The sequence below is a fragment of the Otolemur garnettii genome, unplaced genomic scaffold, assembly GCF_000181295.1.
Source record: "Otolemur garnettii isolate 467f Iridium unplaced genomic scaffold, OtoGar3 scaffold00017, whole genome shotgun sequence".
NCBI classification, from domain to species: Eukaryota; Metazoa; Chordata; class Mammalia; order Primates; family Galagidae; genus Otolemur; species Otolemur garnettii.
Window position 1 is genome coordinate 15,039,310 of NW_003852412.1, and position 16,385 is coordinate 15,055,694.

The following is a 16,385-nucleotide window of genomic DNA, read 5'->3' on the forward strand; positions in this document are numbered from 1 at the left end:
CTAACGACTCTGTCAGGGCTTTGCCTCCAGATACCTTTTCCAACATAGTTCTTCTGTTGAAAGAGAATTCAACATTTTCCCCCCTAGGCCTGCCAGGGCAACCTGATGGAGGAAGGATTGTATGTTTGTGAACTGTGAAGGATTTCACTTGATTTGATGGTTAAAACTTATTTTCTATGAGGAAAAGTTGGGCTCGAATTTTCGGCCTGTCAGTTATTTTGTCTTTGAGATTCCTCACCGTGGTTCTGCTTCCAGCGCGGCTCACCTTGCACTGTAAGCGCCCCGCTGACCGGTGGGGCGGCTGAGTGTCCTCACAGGCACCTTCTGAGCTGCAGGAGCAGCGGCCTCACACTCTCTGCACCGCCCCAGGAGGACCGTCTCCACTCTGAGCTTTCCCTCTGGTTTCTTGCTCCATTAGTTATCCCATTGCTCTCTTGTATTTCCAGTCTGTTTACTCCTCGTCTCTCAGTTTTTTTCCTATATTCTTTGGCTGTCCTAAAAATCTCTCCTGTCTTAAAGCAAAAATACAAACCTTTTCTCCGTGCTAACTAGTGCCACCTCTTAGCAGGCAGCTGGGCTTCCTGAGGAAATGGCTTGGTAGTTCTCCCTGGGTGCCCAGACAGCACCTGCTCTCTCTTTTCTCAGCTCCTTGTGATGGATTTTGTCCCTGCTCCACTGAACCTGTTTTCTTTCCTTATGTAAATTCAACTTTGTTTATGTATAATACTGACTTCTGAATTCTACAAGTAACACACAAAAACAAGCTCTCATGAAAAAGAAAAGATAACTCGGACAATCAAAAGTGATGTTCCCAGTCACCTTGCCCCACCCCCATCTCTCAAGCCAGCTTGCTTCCTCGGAAGTATTTACTGGTGACGGTTATTATAATGGCTATACTTCCAGATTTTTCTATATACTTCTATTTGGATAGAGAGATGAACTAATTACAGACTCTTTTTATTTTATTCACATCATTTCCCATCTTTATATTCTAGTTTGGGAGTTTTTACAGACATGACTATGTAGAGATCTAAGTCTTATCTCAAAATTCTGGTTCTTTGCATCTGCAGCCTCTCACTCCCGATTCTCCTCCTCTGACGATCTCCTGTCCCGTCTCACCGTGCCTCATGTTCTGTCCCTTTCTCTGGTGGCTTCTGCAGGTTTCACTTTTGCTCCTCACTTGGTGTCCACTCCCAAGACCTAAGCCGCGTAGACAGAGCCACCTTCTCGATGTTTCCTCTCTGCTAATCACCACGCCACGTGCACAATGCACCTCTTTCATTTAATTATCACAAGAAGTTGATGAAGTAGATGGCACTGTCCCCACTGAATGAGTCTCAGGGAGAGGAAATAACTTCCCGAGGGGGGAGTGGCAGAGTGGGACTTCAAGTCCAGGTCTGGCTGACTCCACCAAGATACATGCTGCTCCATTGTGTGTCGAAATTCCCCAATATGTATTCTTCTGCATTGAGGTAGCCCATCTGCCACCTCCCTCAGGTGCTCAGAGTTACTTGAGACTTAGCAAGTCCAAACCCAAACTCATATCTTTCTCTAAGCAGTTTTATGTCCCCTTCCTCCTGTCCAGGGAGTACTGGTACTCTCAGCCACTCAAGCCAGCAGGATGTCATCCTGTCCCCTCCTACTGCTCACATTGGTCAGTTGCCAGTGTGGATTCTGCCCCGATCACTGCTGGTCTCCCTTCTGCTCCGTGTGCCCAGCAGTTTCCTGGTTCAGGGCCTGCATGAGTGGTGGCTCAGCCTCCGCACCGGCCTCTCCTCCAACTCTGCTTCCTCCAATCTGTCCTCTACACAGTTCCCAAGGGAACATTTCTGAAAAGAACATCTGACCTGCTAAAGGAAGCCCAGGGCTCCTTATTGCTTTCAGTTATTGCATTAAGTTCACTACTCATTGTAGAAATTTTTAAACATATGTAGGGAAAGAGAGAGTCCTCCATGTTGCTTTAAGAAAATAAAACATTCATTCATTTTACTGATATTTATTGCTTTCCTTCCCAATGCTAGGCTGTGCCCTGAGTTCCAGGATGCAGTGAGCCAGGCTGACCTCTGTGCACTCCTCAGGCCACCCCTGCCCTGCTGCCCCGGGCTCCAGCTGCAGCAATAACATGCGGGAATTGTAATGTGCTGGGATGTCCCTTTCAGTCCGATTCACACCCTGGCATCTTAGTGCTCTGAGCTGTCTGCATCATCCACCTTGATCTTCTTCCCTCTGCAGGCAAGCGGGCCTGACCAGTCCCTTCTTTGAGTCCCCACTATAACTCTTATTTCTCTCACAGCACCTGAGAGAATATTGCATCGATTTGTCTGTATGTCTGTGTCTCTCTGTCAGCCTGAATTCCTTCACAGCAAATTGTGTACTACTCATCTCTTGCTCCCTGCCCCTGCATGGTGCCAAATTGCTTTTCAGAAATGTATGTACCTATTTAATCCCCCTCTACTAGGGCAGGAGAAAGCCGGAGTCATTGGAAATAATCTTTATTATATCGACAGGTGCAAAATAATATTTTGGTGTAATGAGCATTTCCTTGATTCTTGGTGAGATTGACCATCTTTTTGCTATTATTAATATTTGCCTATTTCCCATGAAAATTATCTTCTTAGGTTCTGTCACATTTTTTTCTATTGGTTTTTTTTCTGTCAGTTTTTAAATGAGCTCTTCGTAATGATAAAAGTTTTCTCATTTGTATTTATATTTGTTCAAATCTCCTTGCATTATTTTTTGTCTTGGATTTTTTTTTTTTACCTTAGAGTTTTTGAATTATAACACAGTCAAAAATATATCTTTTTGGGTAGGACATTGTTCTGTTAGTTTTTAAAAATTTAATATTTTCAGATCAAGATATATTTCATGGCTTGGTGTCTGAATCTCAGTGGTCAGGGCGCCAGCCACATTACATCAAGGCAGGCGGGTTCAAACCCATCCCAGTCTTGCTAAACAACAATGACAACTGCAACAAAAAAATACCTAGGTGTTGTGGTGGGGCGCCTGTAGTCCCATCTACTCAGGAGGTTGAGGCAAGAGAATTGCTTAAGCCCAAGAATTGGAGGTTACTGTGAGCTGTGATGCCATAGCACTCTACTGAAGGTGACATAGTGATACTCTATTTCAAAAAACAGACAAAAAAGATGTTTCATATTCCTTAAAATTCATCATTTTAAAGTGTACAGTCCAGTGTTTTCCTGGTATAATCACAAGATTATACAATCATCATGACTAATTTCAGAATATTTTTAACATTTTAAAAAGAAACCTCATACCCGGCAGCGCCTGTGGCTCAGTGAGTAGGGTGCTGGCCCCATATACTGATGGTGGTGGGTTCGACCCCGGCCCTTGCCAAACTGCAGTAAAAAAATAGCTGGGCGTTGTGGCAGGCACCTGTAGTCCCAGCTACTTGGGAGGCTGAGGCAAGAGAATCACCTAAGCCCAAGAGCTGGAGGTTGCTGTGAGCTGTGATGTCACAGCACTTGACCGAGGGTGACAAAGTGAGACTCTGTCTCTAAAAAAATAAAAAATAAAAAGAAACCTCATACCTATTAGCAGTCACTCCCCATTCCCCATTGCCCTTAGCTCTATCCAGCTACTAAATCTACTTTTTGGGTCTGGATTTATCGGTTCTGGACATTCCATATAAATGGAATTATACAAGCCTTTTGTGTCTGGTTTCTTTAATGAAGCACAATGTTTTCGAGGCTCATCAGTATAGTAGTTTCCATCAGAACTGCATTCTCGGCTCGGCGCCTGTGGCTCAAGTGGCTAAGGCGCCAGCCACATACACCTAAGGTGGTGGGTTAGAATCCAGCCCGGGCCCACCAAACAACAATGATGGCTGCAACCAAAAAATAGCCGGGCTTTGTGGCGGGAGCCTGTGATTCCAGCTACTTGGGAGGCGGAGGCAGGAGACTTGCTTGAGCCCAGGAGTTGGAGGTTGCTGTGAGCTGTGATGCCAGAGCACTCTACACAGGGGGACAGCTTGAGGCTCTGTCTCAAAAAAAAAAAAAAAAAAAAAAAGAACTGCATTCTCTTTTATGGGTGAATTTTGTTTCCCTTTTTTGCTATTCTGAATAATGCTGCTATGAGTATTTGTGTACAGGTTTTTGTGTGAACGTGTTTTCAGTATATGGCCAGAGGTGGAATCGTCAGGTCATATGGTAAATCCGTGTTCTAGTTTTTGGGGACCGATTGCGCTGTTGACCATGGTGGCTGCACCAGTTTACAGTCACGTCAGTAGTGTCTTCACATCTCACCCATAGTTGTTTCCATTGCTTTTTTGTGTGGAAATTAAATATGAGAATTCATGAACCCTTTAAATCTATTCTGGTTTAATTAGCATAATTATACATGTACTCTTGGTAACTAATTTTTTTGTGATCTTAAAGAGAATTCTATCAATACCTATTTATGTACATTTGAAAGAAATCGAAGTCTCAGTGTCAGGAAAGGATAATTAGTCCCTACTGTGTTATAACATTTTCCTCAGTTTCGTAATGTAGGGCTATAGAATATATTCACTTTTAGAAGCATTCCTTAAAATTTCTCTTTCCCAAAGTAATAACTTTACCATTAATGTCTTTCTGTTATATTTCTTTGTAACAGTATTTTGCCTGTTTCTACACTTAATTGTGCTTTAGAAAGGATTATTGACAACTTTCCACACATCCCAAAGTTAATCAAATGCTTGAGCAATGAACCATAACTATGACCAGGAAAGAAGGATCAATGTTTAGAAGAGGGGGTTTTAGGCTTTAAATTTTGTGCCTCTTTTTTTCTGAGACAGTCTTACTCTGTCACCCAGGGTAGTGCTGAGTTGTCACAGCTTACAGAAACCTCAGACTCTTGGGCTTAAGCGATTCTCTTGCCTCAGCCTCCCAAGTAGCTGGGTCTACAGGTACCCACCACAATGCCCGGCTATTTTTTTGTGGCGGTTGTCATTGTTGTTTAGCAGGACCGGGCTGAGTTCCAACCCACCCAGCTCCAGTGTATTTGGCTGGTGCCCTACTCACTGAGCAATGGGGGCTGAGCCTTTTGTGCCTGTTTTTGATCTCACTAAGCTGAGATGCTTGAGCGCCCACCCATTGTAAGGGGGCAGCTTCGACAGATGAGCCTGTCAGTAGAGAGAGGAGATTGATGGAGTTAGGACCTCAGTGTTAGGACCTCATGTTAATGTGATAACCTGAGAAATATTGATTAGCCAGTGAAGTGGAGATGTTGATGTGAGAGACTCTGAGAACCAGAAACAGTACATGGCAGTAACGCGGAAGTGGCTGAGTGAAGCTGAAATCTGGGAAGCAGGTTTTCTTAGGTACAACCTGAGCAGATGTCGCTTGGGCAGGAGCTGTACTGCTGCCGTTCTGTTCCCTAAGACAGCATGGTTCTCACGACGTGAGAAACACTGGTTCTGAACAGTTTCCTCAATAAAATGAAGCATAACTCTGGAGTTAGCTGGAGTTTTTTTTTTTTATGGGGGGACCTATTAATATGACTTTTTATCTTGGGTCCTGTTATAATTCACTTTATAAATACATCTTCCATCAAAATCAGTAGAATGAGATTCTGGCCCATCTAACAACGCCTCCTTAAGCTAATACAATTCTTGCCCTTCTATAAAAATAATTAGGGACTGCAGTTTCACACTATGCCCCTTTTCTGAACTTTTCAGAATTTTATTTGAATATTCCCATTCTCCTATATGGAGTGGTGGTGGTTTGGATTTTTTAAAATGTATTTATTTATGATTGGTACATAATTATTGTACATATTTATGGGAGACAAGGTGATGTTTCAATACTTGTATAAATTATATAATGATCAAATGAAGGAAATTGGCATATTCATCACCTTAAATACATCATTTTTCTGCGATGAAGACATTAAAAAACCTCTCTTATAGCTATTTTGAAATAGGCAATTCATGATTAACCCATAAATATATGGCAATATTTTATTCTCACATATAACCCAGTCTTGCTATCTGTTGGTACCCAACAGTTTAATTCTGAGTTTTGTTCTCATCATGTTGATTTATATGTTCTTTGGCAGTGAGAAATTTTGTGTGTGTGTGTGTGGGAGTTGAACTAAAAAGCAAAGGATAAATAAAAAACAAATGGAAATAATACGGGGATTGGGCAAAAAACTCTTAAACTTGAGCACTTTTTAGCAAATGGAAAATTTAATTAGATAGACTACAGTTGGTAATATAGTAGAATAGAAAAATACTGAAGGGAAGCCATGTATGCGTGTTTAGTTGATTTAACACAATCTTAGAGTAGACATTCATTTGCTAGTAGGATATATAAAGAAAGCTTTGTGATCCAAAGTGGAGGAAATACTTTTGTATGAACAGAGTGAGAATAGTAACCTGGGGAGTCCCCATGAAATAAATTGCATGACCTGAAAATTACTATGTGAAGAAGAAGATGAAAGCATGCCGAATAAATCATGTCAGATGACTTACTTCACTTGACAATGACTTTTCTGTGCCAAGTCCCTGGCAGGTGCTGAACTAGCCTTTAATACTATTTTGCCTGGATTATTGCAATACCCTCCAACTGTCCCCCCTTCTTTCCTCATGTTTCCCCCCACTCCTGTCATTTCTCATCACAGTAGGCAATGTGATACTATTAAAAAGTCAAATCTTGTCCCACCTTTGATCAAAGCTCATACCTCAGGGAAAACCTGAGACTTTATATTGAACTACACACCTTAGAATCCTGTGCCCTCTGCTGCCTCTCACTTCCTCCTCTCCAGGAAACCCACAACTTTGTTATTTCTCAGGCAGGCCGGGCCCACTCCCACCACAGGGCTTTTGCGCCTGCTGGTCCCTCTGTCTGGGGTGCCCTTCCACCTGCTAGGCAATGGCTCCCTCCCTCCCTCTGTTATTTCTCTAGTACTGTCTTCTCCCTGAGGACCACTCTCACATCTTGGTTAAAATTAGACCCCACCAGCCTCTACTTCCTATTCTGCTCCTTTACAGTACAGATCACCAGGTGACATGCTACATATTTTTGTTATTAACTTTATTATCTTCTCTCGCCTCTACTATGTAAGCTTCTCGAGGGCACAGGCTTTTTCTATTTTGTTGACTCCTGTGCCCCGAGCTTGGAACAGTTCCTGAATACACAGCAGTGCTCAGTAAATATGTATTGACTCCAAGAATCAATTTGGATACATAGGAATGTAGAAAGAATGAAACATTACTTATAATTCCAAAGCATGCAGTAAATAATTATCAGTATTTTATGTATTTTGGTGTTTTACCCACTTAATATTATATAATAGAAGTGTTGGAAAATATAGAAAAGCACAAAAGAAATAACTCAAGAGGTAATTGAAAGTCGTCCTTTCCTGGCACTCTGGGAGGCCGAGGCAGGCTTATCACTGGAGGCCAGGAGTTCCAGATCAGCCTCAGCGAAGGTGAGCCCCCATGTCTGTTAAAAGAAAAATTAGCCGGGCGCGGTGGTGGGTGCTTGCTGTCCCAGCTACACCAGAGGGTGAGGCAGGAGGATCACTTGAACCCAAGAGTTTGAGGTTGCTATGAGCTAGGCTGTTACCATGGCACTCTAGCCTCAGCAACAGAGTGTGACTCTGTCTCCAAAAAATAAAAATAAAAAACTATCCTTAACTTCACTAAGCAGAGACAACTCCCCTTATGTTTTGATCTGTCTCTCTCACTTGGAGCCTATCTTTTCACTTTGTCTTTTTCTCCCCTCCTCCCTTATATCTGTGTCCATACACAATCTTCTCCCTCTGCATAGGAACAGACGTCTTGATTTTGGGGGTTTATTTTCCTGTTAACGTATCTGTAGGGATGGATGTGCTCCATTATGTTATAATTAGTCTTTAAAAATACAGTTTTAATGCCTTGTTATCATTTTATTATGTAGATAAACTACTGTTTAATCACTTCCATATTATATATATGTGGATATATATATATTTAGATTTTTCTCAATTTTCTTACTTTTTTTTTTTTTTTAATGAATGAGCTCTTGTTTCTTTGTATATCCCTGTGCAGGTCTCTGACTATTTTGGGGGGTTACTTATTAGAATGAAATTACTAAGACAGAGGATATGACCTTTGGAACTTGCCTTGATACGTGCTGTGATGTTGTCTTCCAGAGCGGCTCCCCTCCAGTGGCACTAGGAGACAACATTTGCTTACCATCCCTCTGCCAGCCCTGAGTATTATTATTTTCTAAAAATCTTAAATGAAATCTTGACAAATGATTTGTACTTCTTTGATGAATAAGTGCTTTTTTTCCTGCACTTATTGGTCATTCCTTTGTTACATTCTGTGAAGCCCTTTATCTCTTTCTTGATTTAATAATCTTAGCCAGTTTTTGTTGGATCTCAACTGTAAAGGTGAAAAATTTAGCGCCCTTACAATGCTTCCTATGGCCCTGATTTTTGCCCGCTCTGTTTTTGTTACTTATATCTTTTCGTCTTTTGCATTAGTTGACTTTATGTCCTAAAATAATATAATTAAACCTCTATTGATTTATCAACTTTAGGCAGTATGAATTGACTCTCTGCTAGGAAAGAGAAGTACATTCAAACACTGAATGTGTTTTCATTATTTTTTCTCTTCTCTCACCCTGACGTTTTATTACTTTCATTATTACTTATTCTTACTTTATAAATATTATTTTTATTTATTTACTCACCACTATATGAACAAGGAACTTTATAAAATTTTAAACATTTATATTCTATTTATAGTCTATACCTTAAATAAAAAGAAAAAAAGAGGAAATACAGATACCACTAATGGCCACTTACACTATGTGTCTAACACGTGGGGTGTGTCGAGGCTGCCGTTTGGGCCCACGGAGGGTGAAAGGTAATCCCGTAAGTGAATCTTTGCTCCATGAAGAACAATTTGCGTGTGTCGACTTCTGTTTTCTTTCTGCCTCCTTTACTTCATTTGTCTTCTTGTTTTCTTTCATTCCATGTCGTTTTATTCTCTTTGCTTTCTGTTTTGTTTGGTTGGAAACCTTCTCAGGATTTCCCTCTGCAGTATGTGTGAGCGAGCTGGTAAACCTTTTCTGTCTTGTCCTGACGCTTGGTCAGTAACTACGGCCCCAGTAAAGGAATTTAGGGTCAAAATGTCTTTCCCACAGTTCTCTATTGTCACCTAGATCCCCAACTTAATGATGAGAAATGTGATGTCAGCGTGATTCTCACTGCTTTTTGATTTCCTCTTTCTTTTTTGGAAGCTTTTGTAATTTTTTCTCTATCTTTAAACTCTGATATTTTTCCAGGAGGTATCAGGGTATGAAGTATTTTCATTTATCCTGTCTGGTATTGGAATTGCTCTTTCAGTCTGAACCACGCCATCTTCAGTTCAGGGAAGGTTTCTTCGATTCCTGCGCGGTTTTCTCCCTGTTGCAATGTACCTTCTTTTTTTCCCTGCGGAACTCCCAGAAGCACAGGGCCTGTGCTCTGTGTTGCTCAGTTTTTCTTTCCTATTTCTAGTCTCCAGTGTTTTGGTCTGGGGCTCTTATTTTATCTCTCTAATCCCCCAGCTTAGTTTTTAGCCATGTCTGGTTCATTGTCGTTGGTTGGTGCCTCCATTGACCTCTACTATTTTAGTAATTATTTCTTATTTCCAGGAACATTTCTTATCTCATTGCTCCTGTTCCGTGGCAGCTTCTTTTTGCTTTAGGGCTCTGATGTCCTTCCTTATCTCTCTGAAGGTCACAAACCTCTGTTGTCTGAATTAGCCTTGTTCCCACTAGTGTCCTTTCTGTTTGGGGCTGTGTTTGGTATCTGTTGCTGCTTAGCAATTTTTGAAACAGTAAACAATTTATTATGCACCATTTCTTTGGGTCAAGAATCCAGGCATAGCTTAGCTGGGTGCCTCTGCCCAAACGTGTCTCACAGCCTGTGATCAAGATGTTGGCCAGGTCAGTATTCTCATCTGAAGGCTTGACTGGGGAAGGATCTGCTTCCAAGTTCACTCATGCTGTTGTTGGCTACATTCTCTTTCTTATCAGCTGTTGACTTGAGCTCAGTTCCTAAACAGCTACTTCCCAGAGGCTTCTTTCAGTTCCTGCTTTTCATGGGCTTCTCCATAGAGCAATTCACAACTTCACAGCTGGCTGGCCTCAAAGCAAACCAGCAAACAGCAAGAGAAGGCAGGTGAGATGGAAGCCAGAGCCTTCCCGTAAACTAACCTTGGCAGTGCCACCCCAGCACTTTTGACATATTTTATTCCGTATAAGGGAGTTGTTAGGTCCACTTCATACTCAAGGGGACAGGATGACACGAGGGTGTGAGTTAACAGAAGGGAGGGGTCACTGGGGGACCATCTTAGATGCTGCCTACTGTAGGGGGGAAGGTCTGGTTTTCTCAAGTGTCCACTGTTCCTTGTTTCTAAATGAAGGGGTTTGTAAGATATTATAGATAGCTGGTCTGGGTTTACTCCCTGAATGTAAATTCAGGGTCATATAACATGTGTTGACTTCCTTTTCAGCCATGGGGGTGGACAGCAGGAAAGCAAGCTGGGGATTCCCCCTTGAATAATTCTGTACCCTTTAGCCCACAAGGTTGGAACCTGTTATTTGCTACTAGCCACTAGAATATGGTAAATGTGATAGGGTAGCCACTTCTGGGATTTGATTACATTGTATGGCAAAGAAAAGGAGATTTCAAGATGTAATCACAACTCTAAATCAGGTAATTTTGAGTTAGTCAAAACAGAGATTATCCTGGGTGAGCCCGACTTAATCAGATGAAAGACCTTCAAGACAGGTTTAGAGATACTCTCCTACTGGCCTTGAAGCTGTAAGCTGCCATGAGTCCCACGGGTGCAAGGAAATGAATTTTTCCAACAACTTGAATGAACTTAGAAGATTCTTCCCCACTCAAGCCCCAAGATGATACCTTCATTATAGCTTTGTGAGACCCTCAGCTAAGGATCTAGTTAAAGTGAGCTTGTACTCCTTAACTATGAGATAATAAAAATGTGTTGGTTTAAGCCACTAAATTTGGTGGTAATTCATTACACAATAGAAAATTAATACTGTGTATTTCAGTCCAGGCTCTCTTGATGCCTTTCCTTTCCAGGTTCATCCTTGTGTCTGCAGTGGAGGTTTGGAGTAAACCCAAGCTCTGTTCTTTCTTAGACTCCGGCTCCCTTGTTTGGAACCTTCTTTAGGAAGGCACTCCATTTTACTACAGAGAACAGACCTTAAATGATGACCTGGAGGCATGCCACTACCCATCTGTGCCTTTTTACTTTTTTATTTTCGGGGTGTGTGAAGAGGAGCAGCTTAACTTCCAGATGTTCTGATGGCGCTTGTTTAATGAAAAGTCTTCGTGGTCACCCTTGCCTACTCCCATTCTGTGTATTTCTTGATCCTGAGCCTGGAGCTTCTCTGGGCCACTCTTGGTGAGAGCCATGCTTATGCAAGGTGCCTGTTATCTGTGGTTTCTGCTACTCTAATTTTCTCACCATGCCAATTCTACTTGCTTATTTTTTCTGTTCTTGGAATTTTGTAAAATGTCTGGTCTCTTGATGGCGTATTTTCATGTTTTCATAATGCTGTTATAGTTTCATTCTTTAAACAGAAAACAATTTCGTAAGCATTGCAGTGGGACCTTGGAAGTGAAGGCAGCACACATTGGTGATGAGTTTGCATGAGTTCAGCTTTACGTCTTGAAACGGACGTGACTTTTTCTTTTCTTAGAAGAGAAAATAAAATACCACTTCACTACCGAATGCTGATCTGCTATGTCCATAATCAATTTGGCATATTTCTAATAAAATCGATGAGAAAGGGCAGAAATGTTCTCATAACAATTACTTTTCTCATGCTCTGTTGTCATTTTCTCCCTTTAAAGTCCCCCAGAGCGTCCTTCTATGAAGACTCTGCTGTCTCTTTTTCGTCTTCTTTTTCTCCTCCCACTTGTACTTACATAGCCTTTCATTCTTTTCTCTTAGGGTATCTTCTCAGAACAAGCGGCTTCAAAATATTGCGGACACCATGTTCTTTTCTAACAGTCATAGCACGTGCGATGTAGGTGCCGAGGATGTTGAGATAATTGAACTAAAATTGTGATTTTTAGAAATTTCTTGAGACTCTTTTAGTTCTGGGTAACACAATCCTGGTTCAAACTAGTTTGCCTAGGTTAGAGAGAGACTTTGTTAGAAGGAAACTGCAATATCTCACTGGACCCCCGGGTAAAATTGTATTCAGATGTCATGAGATTCTGGAACCGGGGAGTGGGAAGGTCACAGAACCCAGGTAGCTGTCATCTTTCTGTCTCATCCTTTCTGCCGCTCCTGTCCTCTGCTTTTCTGAACATCTGCTGCTTCTTTCCTCTCTCAGCAGACTCATTTTGACTGTTTTGGCATGGATGCAGCCAAATAAGGCTGTCCAGTAACAGCAATCTAAATTTTCAAGTTCATACCATTGCAATTCAAGCAAATAGGGCAGAAACACCATCCCAAATTTTGAAGAGAAAGAATCTATTTGGTGTAGCTTGGGCCAGTTATCTCTTTTTAGGCTGGTTTTATGTGGTCATGAGGGCAGGTTTTGTGCCATTGCCCAAGTTCCCAAAAAGGAGGTAAGTTAGTAGAAGATCAGGCAGCTATCTTAAAACATTTTTGCTGCAACATTCTTGTTTGTATCCAGTATGCCATTTCTCATGAGAGACATGACTTAGCTTGCAGTTAAGAATATGGGTTGGGGGTCAAACAGACCTTAGTTTGAATCCCATTCTGCCACCTACTAGCTGTGTGATCTGAGGTCAGTACTTTGCCTCAGTAAGGATCAAATTCTTTCTCTGTGCAATTGGGGTCACAAATCCTGTGTTCTGGGGTTGCTGGGTTGAGGAAATGAGATAATGAATGTTACATCCCATGTGCTCATTAAATAGCAACTATTACTAGTTATTACTAGTGGTTATTACTATTGGTTATTACAATTATTAGTTATTACTAATAGTACAGTTACGGTTTAAGAAAGATGATATGAATGGAGGAATGTGCCTTTATCACCCTGAATAGTACCAGAAGGTCTGAAGGCAAAATTCCAGATGCCATAGAATTGCACTATCAGTAAAAACCTAAGAGCAAGTTTTGTCTGTACCATACTTGGCTACAAAAATGGATACAGTCTAGGCCAGGGGTCCTCAAACTTTTTAAACAGGGGGGTAGTTCACTGTCCCTCAGACCATTGGAGGGCCGGACTTGTCGGCTGCTAAGCAGGACAGGCAGCGGTGGCAGAAACACCTGGTGGGCCGGATAAATGTCCTAGGCGCGCTGCATGTGTCCGTGGGCCATAGTTTGAGGATGCCTGGTCTAGGCTGCTGGAGTTAAGGTCCAGAGAATCTAGAATGGAATTCTAGATCCACTTAAGGTCCACGTACATCTAGAATGGAATTTTTGCTTCTGTTGGCTTTGAAAATAGAGTAATGAAAGAAACTAAAAAGTAACTAAAGAAAGCCCAACAGGAATAACGGTAACTAGGACCGTCATAATAGCTCTTTCCAGCCAGTGCACGGTCTAATGGTCACTATATTCATTCTGCTTGGTGCAGGTCTATTTTGATTGGCTAATACCCCTTATTCAGTGAAATATTTTGAATATCATCCCTGAAAACATATGCCATAAATTCCAAAGGCCTGTGTCTTTGTTAAAAGAGATGCACTACTTTCAATTAAGACTTGCACTTTTCTCACTTTTATGACAAAATTGTGGGTGGCAGTCACCATTAAATGAACTTTTAAAGAAAGAGATGTGAAATGGTGGTAGTTCAAATTCTGTATCATTTAAGGATAACCTGTGTGAGCTGAAAGCTAATCTTTCCATAAGGGAGAGATGGTCAAACCAACTGTGTTCGTGGCTTCTTTTATAAATGCAGAGTATGCCGTTTTATATGGAATTATAGCAGAACGGTATTGCAGTGACTAACCGTGTCATTTTCTCTCAAGTTATGCAGACATTTTGATTGAGAGGGAAGTGTTAATGCAGAAGTACATTCATCTAGTTCAGATCGTAGAGACAGAAAAAATTGCAGCCAACCAGCTCCGACATCAACTTGAAGATCAAGACACAGAAATCGAAAGGCTTAAATCAGAGGTATGTCCCAGTCGCTAGACTCCCTCTCATTGTTTGTCCTTTACTGTCACCTCGTGATTGTCTCAGGCCTATCCAGGGCAGACTAATGCCAGGCCAGGTTGCTGCCATCACCATGTACCTGGTTGGGCTGCCAACCAAGACACGAGTCTCAGGTCTGCGTTAGGTAAACATGCTACAGGAATACATCAGGGTAATGCGCTTTTTTCTTTGTTTTGTTTTTAGGGGGGTTTGTTGTTGTTATTTGTGCTCCCGGTGTCCTTCATTAGATCAGAAATTCAGGAATTAACTGTAACACTTAACTGTTTTCAGATGGATTCACATAGTAATGATAATTATGAGTCTGTCATGGATTCAGCTAAAATCCAGAATGGCAGCTAACAAAGGCCCAGAAAGGACGACTTCAGAAGTACCTCATTTTTCTAGATTGAAGGAGTCCAACCTTCTCCCCTCCAGAATTTTGAAAAGAATGTTAAATGCTAAGGCATTTGCTAGGGTGCCTGTTTTCCTGAAGTTGGAATTCCTGCTTATCCTCTTCCTCACCTTCAACCCTTGGGTGAACTTCTCAGGCCCCACACTGCAGGTCATGAGGCTGGCGCCAGGCGAGAGCAGAAGTGGTGGTGGGGTCCCTCCAGCAGGGTGCCTGGGCCCTCCTGGCTCCAGGTCTGGGTCTGTGTAAGAGAGCCCTGAGCCTGCCTTTCCTGCTGTCCTGCTGTTCCTCCTGGGAAGGGAGCAGGGACTGAAGAGGGGAAGGGGAGTGCAGAGAATGAGATTTTCTCCCTTGTTCTGACCAGAGGTGCGTTAGTATCTTCTTAGTTCAAAAAAGAGCAGAGGACAGAATGAAACCTACCACTAATTTTATTCTCACTGACAGAATAGTTCAGGCTCCTCAGCTGTGGCACCTTTATTTAATTAATTAACTTTTTTGAGACAGAGTGAGACTCTGTCACCCTGGGTAGAGTGTTGTGGCATCATCGTAGCTCACAGCAACCTCAGACTCCTGGGCTTAAGCGATCCCCTTGCCTCAGCCTCCTGATTAGCTGGGACTATAGGCGCCCACCACTGTGCCCAGCTAGTTTTTCTATTTCTAGTACAGATGGGAGTCTCATTCTTGCTGGGGCTGGTCTGGAACTCCTGAGCTCAAGTAATCCAGCCTCTTTGGCCACCCAGATTGTTAGGACTACAGGTGTTAGCCACTGCACCTGGCCTGTGGTACGTTTCATGTCACTGTCATCAGACAATATTTCTTCTTCTTTTTTTTTGAACAGAGTCTCAAGCTGTCTCCCTGGGTAGAGTGCTGTGGCATCATGACTCACAGTAACCTCAAACTCTTGAGCTTAAGCGATTCTCTTGCCTCAGCCTCCCAAGTAGCTGGGACTACAGGCACCTGCCACAATGCCCGGCTATTTTTTGGTTGCAGTTGTCATTGTTGTTTGGCAGGCCTGGGCTGGATTGGAACCCACCAGCTCCGGTGTATGTGGCTGGTGCCCTAGCCGCTGAACTACAGGCGCCGAGCCCAGACCATGTTTTCTTGCTCATTTCTTCACACCTTCCTCTCAGGTGCACTGCGTGAATCCTGTGCGGGGTTTTCACCTCCTGCACCCTGGGCATGTTACCTCCAGCATATAGAGCCTGGGTGCACGCGGATTCCAGCTGGGAGGGGACAGCTTCTCTGGCAGTGAGAGCTTCAGACCGTGTTCCCCATATCATTAGAGCTGTTGATTTCCTGATTCGACCCTGATGTCTGATATAGTGAAAACAACAACAACAAAATTCAACAAACCTGCATTTTAAAAGACTCTAGCAGGCACTGTAATTTAAAACAAAATTATTGTGTTCTTTCTTTGCCACTGTAAGCTAGAGCAGATGCTTGTCTGCTGAGTGAAAGAGGTTGGTATTTACTCCAGGAGAGAAACCCAGGACCAAGCAGTGTTCCTCCATGTTTATTTATGTGTGTTTATCTGCCTCCCCTATGTTCTATTTTAGCCTGAATATAGATTGTAGCTAGAAACTGTCAGTAACAGGTATGCCTTCTGTGGTTGCTTGACAGGAGCCATAATTTATTTCCTATTCCTTTTATTTTCTCACTTCTCTGTTGGAATATGTCAGGGGAGTAGATTTGGTATGGGGACAACATATAAAGACAGGTCAGAGGGGCAATTACCATCTCTTAACTTTATAAGCATTTGCTTGTTAGTAAATCTGTGCAGGTTCTCATGCTTGTGTGGTCCGTGGGTGAGGGGCAGTCTAGTGAATTTTTTTGCTATATGTAGGGGAGACACCATTG

General features: G+C 42.3%; 1 protein-coding gene across 2 annotated transcripts in view; it reads left to right on the forward strand.

The window, feature by feature from the left end:
- Positions 1-16,385, forward strand: part of RASGRF2 (Ras protein specific guanine nucleotide releasing factor 2) — a 244,354-nt gene that overhangs the window by 79,385 nt on the left and 148,584 nt on the right. For both annotated transcript variants that reach the window (XM_003785953.1, XM_023510921.1), the window contains exon 3: positions 13,954-14,101. In XM_003785953.1, coding sequence (XP_003786001.1) covers positions 13,954-14,101 — 148 coding nt within the window. The remainder of the gene's footprint in view (positions 1-13,953; positions 14,102-16,385) is intronic.